This window comes from Sus scrofa, chromosome 15 (genome assembly GCF_000003025.6).
Source record: "Sus scrofa isolate TJ Tabasco breed Duroc chromosome 15, Sscrofa11.1, whole genome shotgun sequence".
Taxonomy (NCBI): Eukaryota; Metazoa; Chordata; class Mammalia; order Artiodactyla; family Suidae; genus Sus; species Sus scrofa.
In genome coordinates this window covers 11,449,943-11,474,612 of record NC_010457.5, presented here as the reverse complement: position 1 = coordinate 11,474,612, position 24,670 = coordinate 11,449,943, and the positions used below count along the sequence as shown (strand labels likewise).

The 24,670-nt window shown below is 33.7% G+C and overlaps 1 protein-coding gene across 1 annotated transcript in view; it reads right to left on the bottom strand.

Moving 5' to 3' along the window:
* LRP1B (LDL receptor related protein 1B) overlaps window positions 1–24,670 on the bottom strand; it is a 1,887,165-nt gene that overhangs the window by 25,357 nt on the left and 1,837,138 nt on the right. Inside the window, 2 exon segments of the mRNA XM_021076285.1 lie at window positions 17,658–17,762; window positions 21,823–21,997. Coding sequence (XP_020931944.1) covers window positions 17,658–17,762; window positions 21,823–21,997 — 280 coding nt within the window.

Below are 24,670 nucleotides of genomic sequence, written 5' to 3'. Positions count from 1 at the left end.
AAAATCATAATGAGATGTTCAATAAACTCTGACCAAGAATTACTTCAGGAAAAGTAAAAATTAATGAGAAATTTCAATTGAAGAAGTGGCCATGAAAGAAATAAAATTAACAATGTGGATTATTTAAAGTGATTTATTTTAGAAAGTAAGGAGAAATATTAAAGAAAGAATAAAATCTAGTTTGCCAAGAAATTATCCATAAAAGGAAATTTAAGATTGGCTGGTTTAAGTTAGAAATGTTAAATAGAAGGTTCTATGCAGGCCGCTCGAGCAGAAATGGCCACGGAAGTGTGAAATGATAACTGAATAAATATTTTAAAAAAGACCAAAATTTCTAGTAATGGAAAACTTTTACATCTCTAGGAAATTTTACTGAGAGCAGATCTAAAAGGAATGAAGTGTTTTTTAGAGTGAGTAGATGATTTCTACTTAACTGAATATGTTACATGCATCAACTAAAAAGGAAAAGGAATAATCATAAAATTAGCATTAAGTAATGTGACTGATGTAACTGAAGACATAAATGAAGGTTACTACATTAGGAACAGTGGTTATAATTCTATAACTAAAGGTGGGAAGAAAAACAATGTATGCTGTAATACCAGTAGAAAGTTTTATCTGCATGATGCCAAGGTAAATGACCAATTCTAAGACTGGCTTAAAAACATACCAAGCCATTGTGGGGGTGGGGAGGTGCTGGAAATCACTATACTTAGTTCCACGCAAACAAAGTAAATAATTTACTACCTGGATATTTAATGCTTTTGGACAAAATAATAATAAACAATAAAGAATATTTTCTATGAAAACTTAGTACCCTTCCTAGTTCTTAGTATTTCTGTGGTGCAAGGTGGTAAAATCTGCAACAAATTATGATAGGAATATCCAGCATATTTGACTGCAGTTATTAAGTATTGTTCTAGGCATATTAATCTATACAATCAGGGTTATTAGAAATTGTTATTACAAGGTTTAAAGAGTGTGAATGTCTTTTAAGTGAAATATCTAATTCTAATTCTCTAGAAAATATTTAATTTATTTTCAGTTGTAGTATTCCTATGCTGAAATACTGATGTTAGCCATTTTAATTTACAGCCTAAATCATTGGAAAGTAATTCTGATATATAAACAGCCATCTCTTTTTTGGTACTTCAGTATGGCTTTTGTTCTAGTTATAAGATTTTTACCTATCCACCAAAAGGTAACATCAAAGTTTCTAAAAGTAAAAATTTTTAATTGATAAAAGCACATTGTATTACTATTGATATCAACTTCCTGATTATTATCATTCAGCCTTCCTCAAAATCTAGGACGTGCATTTTAAAATTTCTTTTTTTAGGAGTTCCTGTCCTGGCTCAGTGGTTAACAAATCCGACTAGGAACCATAAGGTTGTGGGTTCGATTCCTGGCCTTGCTCAGTGGGTTAAGGATCCGATGTTGCTGAGAGCTGTGGTGTAGGTCACAGCCTCAGCTCAGATTCTGCGTTGCTATGGCTCTGGTGTAGGCCAGCAGCTGGAGCTCCAATTCGACCCCCAGCCTGGGAACCTCCATATGCCGCGGGTGCGGCCCTAGAAAAGACCAAAAAAAAAAAGTTTTTTTTTAAAATGCAGGTCCTAGACATCAACTGTACAGATGTTTTCTTGATCAGTCTCCTGAGGCAACAGAAATAAAAGCAACAATAAACCAGTGGGACTGAATCAAACTGACAAGCTTTTGCACAGCAAAGGAAACAATAAAAAAAAAAAAAAAAAGACCACCTATGGAATGGTAGAAAATAGTTTCAAACTATGCAACTGACAAGGGCTTAATCTAAAATATACAAACAACTTATACAACTCAACAGCAAAAAACACAAGACCCAATCGAAAAACTGGCAAAAGATATGAATACACATTTCTCCAAAGAAGTTATACAGATGGCAAACAGGCACGTGAAAAAATTATTAGAGAAACACAAATCAAAACTACTATAAGATACCACCTCACACCTGTCAGATGGCCATAATTAACAAATCAACAAATAACAAATGCTGAAGAGGGTGTGGAGAAAAGGGTTCCCTCCTACACCGTTGGTGGGAATGTATAATCACTTTGGAAAGCAGTATGGAGGTATCTCAGAAAACTAAATATAGAACTACCATATGACCCAGAAACCCCACTCTTGGGGATAAATCCAGACAAAACCTGCATTGAAAAGGACACATGCACCAGTATGTTCATTGCAGCACTATTCACAATAACCAAGACATGGAAACAACCCAAATATCCATCGACAGATGATTGGATTAGGAAGGTGTGGTATATATACACAATGGAATGCCACTCAGCCATAAAAAAGAACAAAATAATGCCATTTGAAGCAATATGGATGGAACTAGAGACTCTCATACTAAGTGAAGTAAGTCAAAGTGAAAGAAAAATACCATATGATATCACTTATCTGGAATCTTATATATGGTGCAAATGAACCTTTCTACAGGAAAGAAACTCGTGGATTTGGAGAACAGACTTGCGGTTGCCAAGGGGGAGGAGGAGGGAGTGGGATGGATTGGGAGTCTGGGGTTAATAGATATAAACTATTGCATTTGGAGTGGATAATCAATGAGATCCTGCTGTATAGCACAGGGAACTATATTTATTCACTTGTGAAGGCACATGATGGAGGATAATGTAAGAAAAAGTGTGTGTGTGTGTGTGTGTGTGTGTGTGTGTGAGTGACTTGGTCACTTTGCTATACAGTAGAAAATTGACAGAACACTGTAAACCCAATATAAAGGAAAAAAAATCATTAATAAAAAAATAAAACAAAACAAGCAATGAAGAAAAAAGAGTAAATGAAAAAAATCCAAAATAATTAGCTAAAATTAAGTGTTAGTATGAATTAACAAATTTGTATATGCTGCATCAATGTTAATTAGTCATAAAACATTCACCAGATTTGTTTAACATTTATAAGAACAGTTTGCAAACAGAAACATCTGAAGCCTTATGACAAAAGAGGGCCATTAACACACATATCTTTCCTAATCCAAGTGTTATATTACTTTTCTGATTCAAGGTGAGAAGGTTTATGAAGGCCTTAGTCTAAAAACTGACTCAGGAAGTTTAGATAAATGTCTTCAATAAATCTAAAATGCTATAGAATATTACAGCAGTATTTTATATTCTGGAGAATTGCAATTTGGTGGCAGTTATAAATTTCTTTATATATTTGATCGACACACAACCATAAATGTGGTACATTCTATTTTTGTATTTTTTTATATTTATATATGTATTTGTAAATTTCTAAAGATGTATTTGCTTATGCCTATTCTAGACTGTGATTACTTAAAGGTAGGGATTATCTATTATTCATTTTTCTATTTCTTCATATCTTGAATGTTTCCAACTGGTGAATATATATGTTTTGTCAATTAATATGTTCCTTGCTTGACAAAATGAATGACTGAATGTATGAAGGCATCGACCATACGTGGATGAACTCATACATGTGTCATACTCTATTCTATTAAGAATATATAGCACTGTTCATAAGAACATGCTTTTAGCTAGTTACTAATCAGTCATATCTCACTGAAAGAAATGGTGATTCACTATGAAAAAAACACCATATAAGAACCATAGCAATAGGTAAATATTTTATTCCTTTCTTCCTCCCTCCCTTCCTTCTTTCATTCCTTCATTAAGCTATTCATTAATTCTTCCTTTTATAAAATTAGTTGACCATGAGAAACCCAGGCATGTAAATTTTTAACTTATTCAGTGTTGTAAATTGTGCGACACTTCCATCCCTATCCCAGGGTGGAATCAACTAGAAAATATTTACTTTCTTTCCATGACAAAAATTCTAAAGGTGCTTACCTGATGAGTAAATTGACATGGAAACCATTTTTTTTATAAAAAGTGAACTAAAAATATATAATTAATGTAATTTAATCTAATCCATTCATGTAAATAATTGACTAAAACTACAGTGCTCGAATGGTGTGACACAAAGGCTTGTGTGAGTTTTGGAATTAGACAGAACTATGTTGTAAGCTAGTCTCCTCTCCTCAGGAAAGACATATCTTCTAGAAATTCACCCACTTCAGTTTTTTAGTTTATAATACAGAGGAGAGCAATACCTTTGCTTTTGTCAACATTTCTCAAAGATCTAGTCCTTTATGCTTCAACCATTGTTTGCCCCTTAAATCCACTTCCTTTTTTATTTTATATTTTACCTTTCTATTGTATGTTTTCCTTTTACTACCTCAAAAATTTTTTCTTCTTCCTTTTTTCTTTCCTTTGTTCCTTCCTTCCATTCTTTTTTTTTTTTCCTTTTTTTGCAAGGCAAGTTTATCATTTTAAAGGTAGAAAAAACTCAAGTTTCCTGAGAGATTAAATGACACTATGTATATAATTTTATACATCCTCTAAGTTAACTCAAATGGTAAATAATACTATGATATTAAATTTAATGTATAGGCATGCCAACATCAACATAATTATAATTTTTGTTTGTAAGCCCAGTAGAATAAATATTGGGCTTAAGTTGTCATACTCCTTTAAAATACAATTCTGCTACAATTCTAGTACGAAAAAGAAGAAAATATTTCTGTAACTGATAATATAAAGAATTTTTCATTTATTTATTTATTACTCAAACACTGTTGTTGATTAAGCCATATCCATTTGGTCTTTTTCTTAGAATTGTATAAAGTTAGTTTGGAATTAAATACTAGGTTGAATGTATATTGATCTAATTTTCTAACTTATTCTGGGATGGAACATGAGCAGGAAAGAAACCTTCATTGTTAGAAACACCTAATGTTTATAGCAGCACTATTTACAAGAGCCAAGACATGAAAGCAAACTAACTGTCCATTGACAGAAAAATAGACAAAGAATGAATCTATCTGTCTATACACACACACACTGGGATATTACTCAACCATAAAAAGAATGAAATAACATCTTTTGTAGTAACATTAATGAACCTAGAGAACATCACACTAAGTGAAGTAAGCCAGACAAAACAAATATCATATGATATCACTAGTAGAAAATAACAAAACTTTACAAAACAGAAATAGACCCACAGACAGAGGAAACAAACTTATGGTTACCAAATGGGAAAGGGGGGTAAGGGATAAATTAGGAATTTGGGTTTAATCGATATATACCACAATATACAAAATAGATAATGAACAAAGACATACTGTATAGCACAGGAAACTATACTCAATATCTCATAATAATTTATAATGGAAAAGAATCTGAAAAAGAAGGTACGTCTATATAGTCACTTTGTTGTACACGTGTATAGTCACTTTGTTGTACACATGCGTATAGTCACTTTGTTGTACACATGCGTATAGTCACTTTGTTGTACACATGCGTATAGTCACTTTGTTGTACACATGTGTATAGTCACTTCGTTGTACACATGTGTATAGTCACTTTGTTGTACACATGTGTATTGTCACTGAAACTAACACAACATTGTAAATCAACTATACTTCAAAAAATTTTAAAAAATCCAAAAAACAAACAAACAAAACAGCATCTGAAATTTGTAGCTTTTTCATAGCGGTAAATTCTGGGAAACACAGTCTAATAGAAAGGAAAATAATTTCAATTGTTACAGAGGTAACAATATGTAAACAAATGAAAACACTATGTAGTTATATTATATTTAATTTCTTTGGTTATTCTGATTTACAGATTGTATCAAAGGCCAAGGACATGTTCCCAAGTCAAAGGAAAATAATGTGACTACATCAAAACATCATAACAATAGCTGCCCAAAATATAACCATGTAATCATGGTTCTTTGTTAGGCTGTGCCACTAACACTCTCAAAGGGAAAACTGGACTTTAAATTTTATACAAAATGGAATATCTGTATTCCATTTTTCCCCCATGACATTCCTAGCATGGTCAAAGTTAGAATAAGCTAAAACTTGTTACCTGGGATATAAAGGACAGATATTGATGTGACAGTTTCTTGGCCTTTACTGCTCCAAAAGACATGAACATTTCACATTTTGTGCTTTGAAAATGTGCCAAGGAGCAGAAAACAAATACGGGACATTCAATGACCTGACTCTTAAAATGTGGACAACACAGGCTGCTAAAGTTGAATTGCTCAATATCCCTACTGAAAAGTTGTGATCTGTTTGAAATCACTCATAACAACTTCCTTGGGCTCTTCTCAAATATTCTCTATGGAGCCACAAGGTTACTGGTCCACATGGAGGAGCCTGACAGCAGTGCTAGTGAAGAGTAAGTTGTCTCCTATCAAAGCCAGCATTTTGAAAAACCAAGGCTTTAATTAGCTGTTGTACTATAGAAGAATAATTCCTACCTTTTTAAAATTTGTTACAGAAACAGAACTCATTATCTTCTTCCTCAAAACTCCAACAGAGGCTTCTTGAGTACCTTTACATTTCCTTATGTGTTTCTCACCCTAAGGACTTAGAAAATAATGCCCAACCTTTAAGAAAATAATTAGATGGAACAATCACAAAACCAAAAAAAAAAAAAAATGACATAATGCCTAATTTTCAGATCATTCTCTTAATGAATGTCCCTTTGGTACTTGTATATTCATTTTGCATCCTTGTACATTTTTAAAATTTGCTTGGGAAATGGTTAGAAAGCTAGTTCCTCTGTGTTTTTCTGAGGTATTGAGTTTGGACCCACTACCCTTTCTTTCTCTATTATCCCTCACAGGACCTGAGCTGGGCTTTATGCAGTGTCCTCTTCCGTCACTATTAATATCAATATCATTGATTTTCCAATTTTATTAATGTCATATTTTGCTTATTTTTAATAAAAAGTACTTAAAAAAAACTCCACATCTTAATTTTCACCTCTAAACTCCCAGAAGCCCAAATTATGCCAAGTTTTTATCATTTTATATATGGTCTATTAAAATAGATTTGTTATTGTTTTTAGTTTTAGCAGTACCTGTCCCAGGACAGGGATCAAATCCATGCCACAGTAATGACAATGCTGAATCCTTAACCACTAAGCCACCATGGAATTCCTACAATAGCTTTAATACTCTTTTTTTTAAAAAAGTGTTTACCATGTTGAAAACAATACCATGGTTTTTTTAAATGGATCTTAATTAATTTTTTAATAAAGTACAGTTGATTCACAATTTTTAAACAGGTATTACACTTCTTCATCTTCAAAACAATTTTAGGAAGACAGGTCCTATTTGTAATTCCATATTAAGATGATAAATGAGGCAAAGAGCATAAAAACTAAACCAACTGCAATCTCAAGATAGAAGGTCTTCTATCTTTTGGTTCTTTTTTGTACCCTGTTTACCAACATATCACTTTAAAAAGCCATTTTTTTTAAATTAAAAAATGCGTTTTCCTTTCTATTTCAATTTTAAATAAAATCTGTTTTTTCAAACCAATGTCTTCTTGTTCCAGCAGAGCACCATGCCATCAAGACTTAAAAAAAAATGTATTTTTATTTTTTTATTGAAGTATAATTGATTTATAATATGTTAATTTCAGATGTACAGCAGTGATCTGTATATATGTTTGATTCACATATATGTTTGATTCCTATATAAATTCATATATACAGGAATATATATATAAATATACATCTTTTTCAAATTCTTTTCCATTATAGGTTATTACAAAATATTGAGTTTTCCTTGTACTATATAGCAGGTACTTGTTGGTTATCTATTTTATATACAGTTTTGTGTATATGTTAATCCCTTTTTAAAACACTCACATGATTGTGATGCTTTGTATGTCCAATGTTATCAGTGTTCCCCTATTGCTTATGTAATGAATTTCAAATTCCTAGTTAAGCATATGATGTTCCTCAGAATTAGTTCAATGTAGAACATTGTCCAGTACTTTTCCAGAAGCACTGTTTATCTTGCACCACTCAAAGCCCCAAGCCCCTGCCATATTTCTTCTTGCCTCATACCTCTCTTCCAATAGATCAGAGGCCCTCAAAGGCAGGGGCTATAACTTATTTTCCTCTTATTCCTCTTTTGATTTCTTTCTTTACTTTTTTTTTTTTTTTTTGAGAGAGAGAATGCCATAGTAAAAATAACAAAGTAAAGAAAACAAAAATGAATAAAATTAGGTTTTCCTAAAAAGATGACAAACTAAGCCTATTTATTTCCTTCTGTTGAGAGATATTTAATCTTAGTTCCAGAACACTCAGAAAATATCCAGTGGTAGTTTTAGAAGATATTATAAAGATGAGAAAGAGAACCAAAAATCATGATAAAATTAATCACTTTTATATTTTTTCAGACTTTTGCAGTTTTTAAAAATGTATTAATGAAGTAAGATGCTGTATTACAATGATGATAGAAATATGCTCATATCATAGGCTGTCAGATCTCACTTTACAATACAGGCACCAAGACAGTATTTTTTGGCAAGATTAGTTGGGCACATTTTACACGCAGAATGCATGCTAGCTGCTAAAGCAAAATAGATAAATCAGATACAACCTCTTGAAGGAATTTATGGTCTGCCAGAGAGAAACAGACATGTACATTTAGAGAGGCCATGGAATAGAACAGGCAGCATTACCATATAAATGTGCTCAATGTCCAAAGGCCACACACAGATGAGTAGTCAATTCTTGCAATAAAATATGGACTATCATAAAGCAAAATGAAAAATAAACACATACACATGTGGATGATCAGAGAAAGTAGATAATTTCATGGAAAACTGTTTTTCCAAAAAAAAAAACAAAAAAGAGAAACAAAAAACAGACACCTAAATGAATCCAACCAACCAATCAACCAATCAAACAAACAAAAAATAGAACAGACTGGAGGAAAATGCTCATAGCAAGTTATTTTTAACTTCTACTTGAAACGAAGCAGTAAAACATAAAAACTAACAGTACTATATTGTTTTTGACCACATAGAGAATTGGTCCTGCTATGGACAAGAAACAATAACATATATTATAAGAAATGTCTTGAAATTTTGCCACACTACTATGTTCAAAACAGTGTGTGCCTGAATTGATATGATTTCAAAAGCAATGTAGTATCAGAGTGAGATATTTTTGGTTCTCCCTTTGCAGATGATAAAAAATAATTTTAAATTTATGTTTTTGTCTTCTGTTTTTTAAAAATATTGTGAATTAAATAGAAAATTATTTTTAGTAGTATTTCTTATATTCCACCAATAAAAGTAATCATTAATTTTTAAGCATCACAAGCCAAATATTTTTGTCTGTTTTGCTCACTGATACAGGCTTTAGTGCATAGGTTGCTGTCTAGCATACAGCAGGTGTTCAGTAAAAATTTGCTGATGAATTAATATGGGAAGAAAAGATTGCCAATACTTTTGTTATCTAAATGGGCAAAGTATGAAGAAACCAAGGGACAGATATTTGTGATTTTAGTGCTTATAGACTACGGAATTGCTAGACTAGGGATTGATAGAAAGAAACAGATGGAAAGGACTATTACTTCTCTTGAAGTTAGGCATAAATAAGCTACTTATATACCCAGATACTCTGGTATATTATTTTGAAGTATCAGAAAAATAAATCATAAAATCATAGAGAAAAAATAAATACTAATATTTAATTATAACCCAAGAAGTATTTTGGCTGTTCAGTTATGCCATAGTGTTAATAATAAATGTTTTGTTATTTTTAATTTTTCTGGTAATGGGAATCTTTGTCTCCTCAATGTCTTCATAGATATTTTAGAGGAATTTTGAGAGAACTGGTATCTAGGATTGTGAATGTGACCGAATTTTAAACCAATTTCTAAAATTCAAATTGAACTTAATTAAATACATTGTAACTTATAGTTTTATAGTATATTAGTGAACAATTAGTCTAAGCTCATCACTTTACGGGCAAGAAAAATGTGACACAAAAAGACAATGTAACTTGCCCCAAGTCATAGCCAGATGGATTAATAAAGTGTTTATTTTTTAGAGTGAATATTTCCTCTTCTATGTGTTGATCCTAGAAAACTAATGAGATAAGCACACAGGTATTTACAGACAGAAGTTTTTATCCTAGGAAGAAATAATTTAAAAAAAAACAAAACACAAAACCAAAAAATACAACCTAATTATTGAATGATACCTGGTGGATTAAATAAAGTAGGAAATATCAAAATAGTAGAACCCTGGGTAACCATTAAAAGATCTAGTTATGTCGATTGACATGGGATGATGCTCATAATGTACTGCCAAGTAAATAAATATGAAAAAAAGTATCTATTACATTATTTCATTTTCGTGTGTCATAACTGCTCATGTATATTTGCATGAAGAGACTGAATTAACAGAAACTAAAATAATAGAGGTCTGTCTGAGATCAAAGTGTCAGCAAGCTTGGTTTCTTCTGAGCCTCTCTCTTCTGCTTGTAAATGACTATCTTCCTCCTGTATCCTCACGTGTTCTTCCCCACAATGTATGCTGTATCCAAATCTCTTCATATAAGGGTGCCAGTCATACTGGATTAAGGCTCCCACTAATGACTCCCATTTAAACTTAATTATCTCTTTGAATGTCCTATCTCCAAATACCATCCCATTCTGAGGTATTTGGAAATAGAGCTTCAACATATGAATTTGGAAGGGACACAATTCATGTCATAACACTGACAAAAAGCAATATTTACACCCACACAGACATACATTTAGCTCTATCATATGTGTGTGGAAGTTAATTTTATGTGTCATCTCGAGTGGGCTAAGAAATGGCCAAAGCTGGTAAAACATTATTTCTGGGTGTGGCTATGAGGGTGTCTTGGAAGAGATAAGTATTTGAATTAGACTGAGAGGGAAAGAGCACTTTCATCAGAGAAGATGGATACCCTGCAATCAGCTGAGAGTCTGAAAAGCACAAAGAGGCAGAAGAAGGGCAAAGGTGCTCTCTCTGCTTGTGCTGGGACATCCATCCTCTCCTCCCCTTACACATCAATACTCCTGGTTTTGAGGCCTTTAGACTTGAACTGGGACATAGTCCATCAATTCTCAGGGTTCTCAGGCCTTCATATTTGGACTGAATTACAACACCAGCTTTCCTGGTGTTCCAGCATGTAGACAGCAGATACTGGGATTCCTGGGCCTACATAACTGAATGAGTCAATTTGTATAATAAATCTCTCTTTCCTCCCACCCATATATATAAGTGTGTTATGCATCCTATTGGTTGTTTTCCCTCCTCTGGAGAACTTTGCATATTTGATTTTTCCTTCTTGAAAAGCTTCAGTTAAATCCAAGTCAATTAATATTATCCATTTGTCACAGGCCATATACAAAGAGATAACAGTGAGGTGAGACTAGAGGGACAATAAAGGGAAAGTTGGAAAAGGTAGGAGAGACATCTGGGTCCTGTGAGCTATTCAAGCAAAAACATCTAGATGTGGGATGGGCCCAAGGTTATCTGTTGAGGCTGGGTATGTGCCTATGTCAGTAATAGGAGGAGAAATACTATAGCTACAAACATTCCTTTACTGTTGGAGGGTGAAGTGTGCTGTGCCTATTGTTGGGAGATTATGCTGTGCAGGTAGGTGTATGCTTCAAAAAAAAATTAAATTCAGTATAAATGAACGCCTGATCCTAGGGAGAAATTTTAGATGTAGGGAGACACAGTTAACTTGGTACTGAGTTCACAGAATTCATACTTTCTATATCTCACGATAAAAATTGTTTAAAAATACAAACATTGTCAAAGTAACAATTTTTATTAATAAATGGGGTATAACATTATTTAATTTACTTCAATAAATGTTAAAACTCTCTCCAAATACATATTAAAAATCCCTAGATTTTCATACTTTCTAGCCTTTTCTTTGGAATTTTCTTTTCCTCTACACCTAGTAATAAGTGAAAATGGCCATCAAGAGACCAAAGTGAAGGCTTTCAAAGAACAAATCTATTCTTTAAATTGAAAGATAAGGTAATAAAATTTCTTTGTAGAAAAAATCCTGTCAACTTCATAGATCTGAATACTTTATAGACTTTCCAAATATGTGTCAGTTCTACGCAATTCAAATAGTTTTTCACTCTATGAAAAAAAGAAAAATGTAGTACCAACAAAACTAAAGAGTACTATATCTTATCTCTTAAAGCAATTTTCATTTCCTGTAAAGGCTTTTAGATGAAATAGTACATTCTAGCTTTTCATTAAAGATACATGACCACTACCAGTTGAAATCTGAAGCTAAAATCTGTTTCTAAACATTTTGTCTTATGAGGAGAATCAACTGCTAGAAAGATATCCTGAGGGCTTAATATTCTCTTAGCTGAGCAATTTTTGTATTGCATGTGATCACAGACACTTCATACTAAATTTATTTCTATTTATTTACATTTTAGTACCAAATGAATTATAAATACCCTAAGTAAAACTAGGAAATTTTCCATATTCTAAAAATTTCAACTCTAAGAAACATGAGTATAGTATCTGTGTCTGTACCAACTATCCTTCATAGTTTCTTTCTTTTTTTTTTTTTTTTTTTGTCTTTTTTGTTTTTTCTAGGGCTGCACCCGTGGCATATGGAAGTTCCCAGGCTAGTGGTATAATCGGAGCTGTAGCTGCCGGCCTACACTGGAGCCATAGCAATGCAAAATCTGAGCCGCATCTGCGGCCTATCCCACAGCTCAAGGCACGCTGGATCCTTAACCCACTGAGTGAGGCCAGGGATGGAACCTGCAACCTCATGATTCCTAGTAGGATTCTTTAATCACTGAGCCACGAAGGGAACTCCCCTTCATGAGCCATGACGGGAACTCCCCTTCATAGTTTCTTAACAATAGGCCCTTAATCATTGGTGAAAGAGCAATCCTCTTGAATAATTAACATCTTGTTATAAAAATATTTCCCCTTGATCTCACTCTCCCTTGAAGTTACCATTATTTTTCCTTCATATAATCCACAGCTAAATATTCAGAAAGGAATCTACATTCTTCTCTAAATATTCAGAAAGGAACCTACATTCTTCTCTACATTCTTCTCTACTTTTTCACTTACCCATCTATTGTCTGGTTTCTGCTATATAGCATTTTCAAAACATCCCTCATGATGGCCACCTAATTGCAAAATCCAATAAACCATTTATAATTCTTATCCTCCTCGAACTGTCTGGAGTTGATATCTTGGACACCCTCTATTCCTTTGACTTCAAGGAACCTACACTTTAATGAGTCTTCTCCAACTTGACTCTTTCTTCTCATTTTATTGATTCTTCAATAATAGTTTCAAACACTGGTATCGCCTAGAATTCCATTCTTAGTCTTCTAATCTTCTTTCTATAAACCCACTGTCATGCATAAAATGTACCTCACAAACTAGCTCCAACATCTCTTTAGTCTTCTTTCCCCTCATTATACCACATAGCCTGTGTTCTATTCTCAAATACCTTCATCTTTTACTTTCAGACCTTGTTTCTTACTGTGCTATTTCACTTCCAGGAAACATTTTCAGACATTTCCCACTCTAAAATTACTACACTTTTTTTCCAAAGTACTGTTAAAATATCACTTTATCAGTAAAGACTCTCTCTCCCACTAGTAATTATTAATTTATTTCTATTCAGTTGTCTTCCCACAAAACTGGTCATATTTCTCTTATAGCAATGGTCAAATGGTATTTTAACTTTTTAAAATCCATTCAACTACCCCAAATGAATTTTAAGTTCTTCAAAAGTAAAAACCTTATTGGAGTTAGCACAAAGAAAACAGTACAGAATAAGACTTATAACCAGGGCATGGACTTTAGAATCAAACAGCCATGATTTCAGTCTCAGGAATCCAGTATGTGACCTCATACTTCCTAGTATGTGACTTCAGTGTTATCATCTATGAAATGGGAGTAGCAATTAGATTATTATTATTATTATTATTACATAATATTATAACTTTATAACTAAAAGTCTAAAGTGCTTAACACAATGGTTGGTTTTAGCTGTTACTAGTTATCCTTTCAAATATACACAGGGTTTCACTCATTATAGGTTATCAATACATATTTGATGAGTAAATTAATGAACAAATAACAGAATATAAGTATCTCTTCTATGCTTCTTTCATGGATTATGGGATTTGAAGAGTTCAGTAAGCATTATTCCTACCATCAGAAAACATTTTATGGCACAGAAAACCAAAGCACAAGCAAAGTTTCTATTAATCCCAGGGCAGATAGAGATATACAAAATGAAAGTGTTTTCCCTGAAGCTCTCCAATTAAAACCTTTTTCTGGATGAGTTTATCAGATAGGCTGATTATATCTTAAAGTATCTTCTGATGATACTCAGTAAGAGTAAAAAGGGGAAGAGAATATTACTGTGGGCTCTTAGGCCCACAAGAAATATTTATTCTGGCAGCACAAGGGCATTCTCTAGACAAGTCATGTTCCTGAGACATGTATAGAGAGGGTGGTGCTGAAATGTCAGGCATACTTTGCCTGGAAATTGTGAGAGAGGGATAGGATATATGCATAAAGACCGGGCCCCAGTGCAAGCATTATCAGTGTCCTAAAGATGAGGTAACATATGCACCTAGATCAATATTTGGCCAGGGATCAGCCTCGATTTACTAACACTGAAATATCCATGAATCTTTGCTCTTGCTATTCTTTCCTTTAGCTGCACTACTCAAGTTCAAGCCCCAAGCATTTTTCACCTGAAGTATTGCTAGACCTTTTGGTGTGGGGTCCCTACAGTTGATCTGCAGGGCTCATGTACACATGCCAAGTCACCTTCAAAAGCAAACTCCTTCAGTTCTGCCTCAAACCACTTTGGCTACACATTATTTTCAGGATCCTATGGATTCCCCTAACTTTGGCATAAATTGGGTTCTAATTTGTCTATCCAGTTTTACTGCCTTACCCCCTCCCCAAATCTATAGCCACCCTTCATTCTAGCTATATTAAACCACTCATAGTTTCCCAGATAGGCTACTAAGTCTCAAATCCATGTCTTTTTTTTTTTTTTTTTTTTTTTTTGGCTATTTCTTGGGCCGCTCCTGCGGCATATGGAGGTTCCCAGGCTAGGGGTCGAATTGGAGATGCAGCCACCAGCCTACGCCAGAGCCACAGCAACGCGGGATCCGAGCCACGTCTGCAACCCTCACCACAGCTCACGGCAACGCCGGATCGTTAACCCACTGAGCAAGGGCAGGGACCGAACCCACAACCTCATGGTTCCTAGTCGGATTCGTTAACCACTGCGCCACGACAGGAACTCCTCAAATCCATGTCTTTGCTTATGCTGTAATTTCCTTTCCGAATGTTCTTCCTGACTTCACTGAACTACCTGAATTATGTGAACAACACAAGGTTACTTTTTCTGTAAAGTTTTCCATGTATTTCTATTTCCCACTGTAAACAAATTGCTTACCCTGTTAAAACTCCACTGCCCTCTCTTTTTTTCTCTGTTGTTCACACCTACATTCTTATAGGGTAATTAGTTGCTTATGACTCTCTAAACCCACTAATTAGTGAACTCCTTGAGGTAGGGGGTTAAATTTCATTCATCTTTACTTGTCTAGGATTTAGCATACTTTCAGGGTCTTGTAAATGTTTGCCAAATGACTGGAGGAATTTAGGGTGGAGGCAGGCAGAGGTAAGACTAAAGAAGGGTCTGCTTTCTGCCTTTAGTTGCACAAGTCAGTAAACCTGTGTATGAACTAAGAAGTGAATCAATTTCTTAACAGGACATTTTACGTATATTTCATAGACTAATATTTAAAGGAGTATTTCTGGATGTATCTTCTGTAGGAAGATTTGTTAATACATTTAAATATATTCCAGAAATAAAGAATATTAATTTTTCCTATGTGATTATTTTTATCACTTCCTGTATTTTTCCAATTATTGTGTAAAGAATGAAATAGATCCTTATGAATAAGATTGTAGAGTTTTGGTAATAAAACACCTGAATTTTCATACAAATTTCTTTAAAAACATTACTAAGGACTCTGAGACATCACCATAGGGTATTATCAGATGCCAATCAAAGCCTCTGTTTATGACATGGGATATTAAGGAGGATGTCAGATATGATCCATCTCTAAAGCTCAAATGCAAAATGCAAAAATAACTTCCATTGTTACAAATGTTGAAAGTTATCTCAAAGGTGGTCCCTGAAATTTCTCAGAGGAAATGAATTTATTGTGAACAAACCGAATCAAGAATGATTTGAATTACTAAGAAATTAAGTTTCTGGAATATTTTAGCACGTACCTATTTCTTCTGTAGCAGTGTCTTACTGATTAAGGTAAGACATTTCCCAGTAAAATCTTAGGGAAAAAAATAATGTATTTCATCGGTACTTGCAATGAAAATCAGTTACTAAATAAAAGCCACTATTCCAAATGTAGTATCCATTACATTAATAGAGTCTAAGAACACCTGCTTCTGTCCTTCCCTCATTAAAAGCCACTATTCTAGCAAATGTATTTTTATAAGACAGGTCCACAAGTTTTTCATTCCCTCCATTACATTTCAGACATTCTAGCTGATTGTGGCACATATACTTGTCGGCGAGCAAAGCAAAGGTTAAGTGTGTATGACACAGATGAGCCCCGAGATTAAGTATACACTGTGAAATGCATGTGGATGTTCATGATTTAAACCAATGAACTGTGGCCTGAAATGATGTCACACAAAGCTTAGCAGTAAGTGGAAGGTTAAACCTACTTGCATCTCGGCTCATTAAACGCAGTTAAAGTGCAAATCCCCTCATTCTGACAGTAGTGATCACAAGGGTTCTCTTTCTGGTCACAGCGCTGACTTTTAAACCCCACAGAGCATCTGCAGAATTTCAGTAAAATACAGCTAAATAAAGCATCTGACTTTTTTTTCCAGATATGTTTCAAATTTATTTTATACAGAGATAGTAACATATGAATAAAACTGTTCTTAGGTATGCTCACTTCTTTCTCTTATACTCTCATTACGGCTACTCTGAAAAAAACGGGGAACAGAATGCAGACCTGGATCATATGTGGGCATCATCTTTCTGGTCAAGCAGTGACACAAGTAAACTCAAAATAGAGACCACACTAGCTGAATGGTCTTATTTCTAGTTGTCCATTCTAGACAAATGGTATTTGAGAAGGGAAAATATTAAATTCCAGATTTTCTCAGGAGCAGAGAGTCTCCAGCACTTTCCAATAATTTAGAAACACAAATTTGAGATAATGTATTTTAAAGTAGTCAGAGGCTTAAGCCTTTGTCTACTTTGGCTTTGTCTACTTTTATTATGTATAGGTTTACATAATAAAATCAAATAGCATTACATTTTTGAAAATATAACTTACATACTTTTAAAAGAATGGTCCTAAGTACCAAAGTATTGATAAATATGATTATGTCTGTGTTTCACTTATCTAAATAAGGTCAATTAGATTAAAACATTTTTACCAGCATTTTCAAGTTCAAAGATCTCTTAATGTTTGAAATGGGTATGATGCTAAGAAGTGGATGAGCCCTTCCTTTTGAAATCACTAGCAATTGATGAAGGAGGAGATTCTGTGGTACATTAGCCAATGAGGAATGACCCTTGATCAGAGATGTCCATGAAGCATTCATTTAAAATGTGTTACCCCAACAAAGGAGGACAAGAGAGCAGGGATTCCATGGATATCTAAAGCTATATCATAAAATGTCCATGATGTTATAAAATACTCACAAACACACAGGTACATTTGTCTCTGGGTCCAGCCGACATGTACCACCATTGTAACAGTAGCCATCACATAGCTGGCAGCTAGAGGCAATCTTTCCATTAGTGCAGCTGCAGCAACAAAGAAAAAAAAATCTCATTGTTACTGGCATGATTATTGTTGAAAGCTGACACAAATTTTCTATGGATGAGAATATTCATCATAGAAGATTGGCTGGCTAAAAGTAGGTTTTCAGAAAGACAGACTTGCTGCAGGCAATGATCTTTTTTAACAGAATGATGACAGATAAAATTTTTCTTTCAGTAATTTTTAAATTTTCAACCCATTTAATATAAAAATTTAATATAGCTAGATGTAGGTGTGAAAAAATATACTCTAGTGTCTATCACTTACACTTCAGGGAGACATAACCATCAGTATCTTATTCCCTCTTCATATAACTAGAGTTGGGTGACATTTCTGTTATTTATAAACCACATTATCAAATACTCAGGAAGCAAATGCTTCAACTATTCCTTCTAAAGTGGAAAGTCTGATCCAAAGAACTGTTACGAGTTTTAGACTTCACATTTTTAAAGAAAGTATAGGATTATTCTGTAGTCACTTTTATTCCACTGTTTCTCTCTGATAATGTACTGTAATTAACATCAAACTTTTTTTTATTCTAACAGAAAAAATGCAACAGTTCATTTCAAAAATATACAGAAATGTTATAGGAAAAATATGCAACATGGCAACAAAGTAGTAAGGTATGCTTTTTTGGAACACATCCAGAAATGATTCTAATTTATAGTACATTACCTGCCTGGGTAAAAATAAACACTATAGCTATTGCTACATGGGAGAAACAAACATAACAATAAAAGGAAAAATACAGAGATTTCTTACTTGCCATGCTATATTTCAATGTCATAGATTGGACACTGAAAATTGTTGGGTGAACAGAGAAAAGTGCACTGACATTCTAAATTATAGAGGGAACCTCTTCTATGAGAAGTATGGTAACAGAATCATACAAGCCTTGGCTCAAGTCAGAATACAACAGATCATACTAATACTCTGATTATGAGATCATATTAGTACTAAGTGCTATGAAGTAATCAACAGTATCACAATTAATCTGGACATAACCTTGATAAACAAATCAGGCTACAGTATCATTGACCGATCACTCTGATCCTCTTCATGATGGAAACCTATCACAGTACATCCATCAAAGGATAATTCCCAATGATAAGTTAGATATTTGAAATAATTGGTTGGCAATCCCAAAGTTCATTTATTCTCTGCATGTTTATTGGACTTCATGTGGGTAGCAGGGCTGTTGAAAATGCACTGAACTGCTTATGTTTTCCCACGCATTTAATTTGAAGATGTTTTTGAAGATCCTGGACTTTACAATTACATTTCTTTCAAGATGATCAGAAGCAGTGTGTCAGCTATGTACTAGATATGAAATGGAAATATGTAAATGTGGATCAAACATGGGGAAGAAGGCCATGATTTAAAGTTTCCAAGATTTAACAAAGAATTTCACATCCTTTATAATCAATAAAGGTATCCAAATATGGATGCAAAGTGAATCAAGTACAAGTTTAATGGAATAGGTGTCTGATATGTTAAATGGATCTGGGAGACTTTTCCTTATTCTCCATGCTCAGCCTCCTTGAAAATCAAAGAGCAGAACGTTATAGTTTCATGTTCAATCAAAGGGATAACATCAAAGAGAAAAATTAGCTCATTATACATTAAAGAATTTTCCACAAAAACATAACTATATACCAAATATCATTTTTAAGAGAAAAATATTCTAACTATTGATTTATTTTAAACTTCTACTTCCATGAATTATAAAATATGTTGTCTTCTTCTCCTTCTAAAGTTTTTGTTTGAATCCTAAACATAAAACAGAACTTTATGGATAATTCAAATGTGAAATACAAGTTATCCAAATCATTGTAATACATCAAAGAGTACAACTCATATTTTAATATAGGTTTTCATCATAATTTCATTTCTTAGAAATGTTACAGACACACATACACACTTTGTAATTAGCAGTTGTCCAGTACACACAAAGAATTCTTAAAAATTGACATCACAGTAGTATCATCTAGGCTACTCAAAATTATGATCAAGACTTTTTTTCTCAGTATTAACTGAGGAAGCAAGAAAAATATACAATTAACTCTGTTTAAAAGATTATAATCATTATACCTGACAGAGTATCTATCCTCTACTAGCTGACAGCTCACAGGCTGTGCATTAGAAATACATGACTATTTGGAATCACAAGTATACGTGACAGCTTGAATTTTCCTGTTTAATTAAAAAAAATTAACTTAGTTATGATTTGGTTTTAGTATCAATTATTTACCCATGAAATAGAAATCTCAACATCACTGCAAATGGTATTTAATGCTAAAATGAAAAGTACCATAAAAGTGAAAACAAACTTATCTAATAAGTCTCCAAATGCCTAAAGAGTCCTGTTTGTATTACCATGTTCATATGATACTATAGCCTAACTCATAAATCAAATACTCCTATTTTTAAACTTCTACTATCTACTTACTGCTAGCAACTATTGTTTATCCATTCCTTCATATAGTTTCCTAGAAGATCTTTTAAGAGTGAAGAAATACAATAATGGATCTCAAAAGGCTACTCAGGTTATGAGGTTCTATTGGTTCTAGGTTGGTGAAGTCAATTTTCTCTGTAGAGTAGGCATTACTGACAGCTCTGAGTCTAGCCCTTCCTTCTTTACATGGAACTGCTTTGTGTTGTAGAAACAGGGTGTGGGTCTCTGCATAAGCTTCTCCAAGATTAACTGGGTTGGAAACTATGCCTCGCAGCCTTTCTTATATGATGGCCCATAGTTCCCTGGGTGATTAGAATGGGGTTGTACAGAAGAGTCTACAGGGCACTCCTGAAATGGTACACTGGATATAAAGAAAAATGTATGCCCACTAATTAAAATAAAGTTCTGTCACGCTAAAGTTTCATCACCAAGAACTGATGAGCTTAATGAGCAAACATGATCTGGGTAGTTTATATAAAAATACATTTTGCTTTTATGTACTTTCAAAGGCGCACATTATAACTAGTCATATTTTCAATTACTTTACTTAAAAAATAATGTACTTTCAAATTACCCAATTTGAGGGTTTGAGTAAATGTCATTTATAATAACACAAATCATACTAAGAGTAACTCTAAAATGAGAGTAAATAAAAAAGAAAAAATGTTGATGCTGTCGTAATAAAATTTTATTGGGTCTTGTTTGTCAGAGCAACATAACTCAGGGCTGGCATCCTCACAGAGCTGTCTTGTGGAAGCTATGGCATGAACACTTTAAGGAATCCTTTTCTATCACATGTTCCCTTTTATTATACTCTTAAGGCAAGTGATAGAGTCTAGTCCTTTATAAGCCCTCTTTTAAAAGGTTGTTAAAAGAAGTTCAGAGTGAGAGTTGATCTCTAATCTCAGTGGCATAAATTTGTTTCGTAACAGACACTGAATGGCATTACTCTTTAGCTGTGAAGGTCTGTTTTCAATTCACTTTCTCTTAAAGCCAAAGAACAAAAGGCAATGTAATAAAAATCTAACTTGGACATCTTTGTTGTAGTTGCTTCCTGGGAACTATTACTTTTTCTACTTATTTCGGACCATAATGTTCAAAGTCTGATAAAAAGATTACATTTTATTTCCCTTAGACAGGGCTTTTGCTCCTCCCCCAAAGGATTGTTTTGTAACTACAGAAAGGCAAACACTCATTGTTGATAATTAACGGTGAGACAACTAAAAGTCTGAGCTATCCTAATTTAGAAATATTACATAGAACTTTTTGAAGGTATGTTTCACTTGACTTTTTACCTGCTTACTATTAGGAATACTCTATATAGGGAATGATCTGACCATATCATTATGTAATAAATGTTCATGTTTTCCAGGTGCACAGAGTAGTTTCTGACTAAGGTTTGGTTTAATCAAAATGAATTGACCTCTATCTCTAGCCAAAAAAGAAAAAAAGAGAGAGAGAGAGCAAAATCATTGCCATATTGAATTTTAGAATAAAAATAATTTACTTTGTTTTCACTGTCTATTGCTGGACTACTATATCCTTTTGGGTTTATACACTTTTATAAATTAAACAAGCTACCCACTTACTTGCAAGATATATCTTCACTGTCTTTATTTATTATGCAATGGCCCCCATGACACCTCACACATTTGTCAACCTCACACTTTGGTCCTTCGTAGCGTGTTGGACAGATACATTCCACACTTCCATCATCCCCAATGGAACAAGATTCAGAATTCACACAGTAGTGATGACACACATCTAGAAAGAATGCACAATAGACAGATGAAATTAGATTACAAGATATTTTTCTTGAGTCACAATAAATGTCCCCATTTTACTCAGTATTTTTAAATGGCCAATGAATAGGTAGATTAATTTTCAAAAGCAGTTTGTAATTACATGTAACTAGAAATTCTATAATAATGCTATTGATTCTTCTTTTTGCCTGAGTTAGACATAATTTCATCTGGATAAGAAAAGAGAGGCTATATTGATATAATACTAACTGACAAACTCTTTTGGCTCTGAGTTTTAAAGTTTAAATTCACAAGGTTCTTTAGCTTTCCTTCTAATGAGCAATATTACTATTATTCTGAAATGAAAGAAACACTCATGATTTCTTTAGATATCATTTATCTTTGTCCCCCCTCACATCTCTTTTCATCCAGAGAACAGGGTAGTGTGTGGTAAGTAGTGGAATCCTACCTATTCACTAGGTCTTCATTTGGTGGAAAGAGGCCTTCCTCTACACAAGCCAGAACAGGCCCAATATTTTGAAACACCTAGGCAGGTAGGCAGACAGGAAGTGTGCCTCTCATGGAACTCCAATAAAAAGTACACTAAAGGACTAACTGATCCATCATGGGTGGGAAGGGACAACAGAAGTCTAGGTTATTGCCTCTTCCTTGGTGAGAACCTATCCTCCCTATCGGTCAGAGGGAAAAACCCTTGGTCTGAGCCCTTTACTTTGGAAGATGTTTCTTTCTTTCTTTCCTTTTTTTTTTTTTTTTTGGCTTTTTAGGGCTGCACCTGCAGCATATGGAGGTTCCCAGGGTAGGGGTCTAATTGGAGCTGTAGCCACTGGCCTACACCACAGCTACAGAAATGCAGGATCTGAGCTGTGTCTGCGACCTACACCACAGCTCATGACAATGCCAGATCCTTGACCCACTGCGTTAGGCCAGGGTTTGAACCCACAATCTCATGGTTCCTAGGCGGATTCCTTTCTGCTGTGCCACAACGGGAACTCCTGGAAGATGTTTCTTACCGAGCATTACAATTTCGTCAACTACAAAGGAAGAGTTCCTCGAATATTTCTACACCTCTTAAACATGATAAAACAAAGACCATTTAATATAATAACCATGTTGGCTTTGTAATTATATATTCTGCCTCAGTCTTTTGAAAATTAAACAAGTCTATATGTATGTTGTATAGTCAGATTTACCACATTCAAAATACTGAAACCTATAATACAAATACTCTTAAGCAGAAGAATGATTAAACTGATCCCAGACTTTCTGTTTGGAACTATAGTTTCCTTTCAGCTATCTAATTGTGAAGCAATGATAAATGAGATTAGTTTAGATAAAAATCACAATTTATAAACTTTAACCTGCTATAAGACAAGGATGGTGGATGAGAAGAATTAAAACATAATTTATAATTTTCATGTTTGTATATTTACCATTAAATCAGACAGAAATTAAATATATTGACAGGCTTGCTTCATATTTATGGAGATTTATTTCAAGCATTTGTATGCTTGTTGTTGCATTATGCCAAGTGCTCTCATTGAGATTCAATGCTAAAGTTCATTAATAAGGCTTTTGGCTATATTTAAGAAAAGAGCATTCTCAAAAGGTGAGAGAAATGATCTAAAAATGAAGTCAGTGTTAGTATCTGCCGATTATGAGCCCTATCTAGGCTTTGTAGATAGGTGTACATGACACATATTCTATTTGTATTTATGAAGACTATATTAGCAGTAACCTATATAATCATCTAGTACTACCTCCTATTCAATGCAGAAATATTTAAAAGACAATTTTCCTTAGGTTGCTAGGTACCATTTATTAACAGAGAGCTCTTTGAATATTGTCTCTAACTGCTATAAATTTCATCCTTTGGTCCTGGTTCATGTGTCTGATGGGCCACAGAAGTTTGACTGATGTATCTCTCCAAGATCTTCATATTACGAGGCTTTTCTACAGTGGATAACTCATCAGAATCATGCAGGTGACTTAGTTGCAAAGACAAATTCCACTGTCTTTCCCTGTTGCCACTGCTAGATTCCAATTTATAGATCAGATATTTGGCCCAGGTGATCCTCATGGGATTGGGTGAGGAATTAGAATTTCAGAACTAGGGAATGTAAGAAAAATGAAAACAATTTTACTAATTAGCAAAGGGACAACATTGTCCAATATTTGTAAATGGATTTGATTTGACTAAAACAGCTTATTTCTTCACTAAATCTGTAAGCCCTAATTAAAATATAATTTTAACTTAAATTTTGAAAACTTTGTTTTTATAATCACATCACTGAGGAGGCCTAAGAAACTAGAGAAAATTGGGTTAACCTTCTGAGGGGTGATGACTGCTCTACCCACACTGTAGCAAATGCCAAAGGTCAAAGTTAAAATATACAGTTTACTAATCATAAATAATTTTGGTATATAAATGGATTCCAAAGAATATAAAAGAAATGTTTGCTGAAGATAAAATTATGAAATCAACAGGTATTAGAATTTAGAGTTTAATAAATAATTCTAAACTGCATGCTGTTAAGCTATGCCATGCTTTCCCTCTAAAAATGGCAGAAATTATTTTAGGCTCAGAACCCTTTCTCCACAGACATTAAAATGGAAGACATTAATTTTTTCTAGTTTACATATAGCACTCTACGCTAAATTGAAATTTAGGGACAGA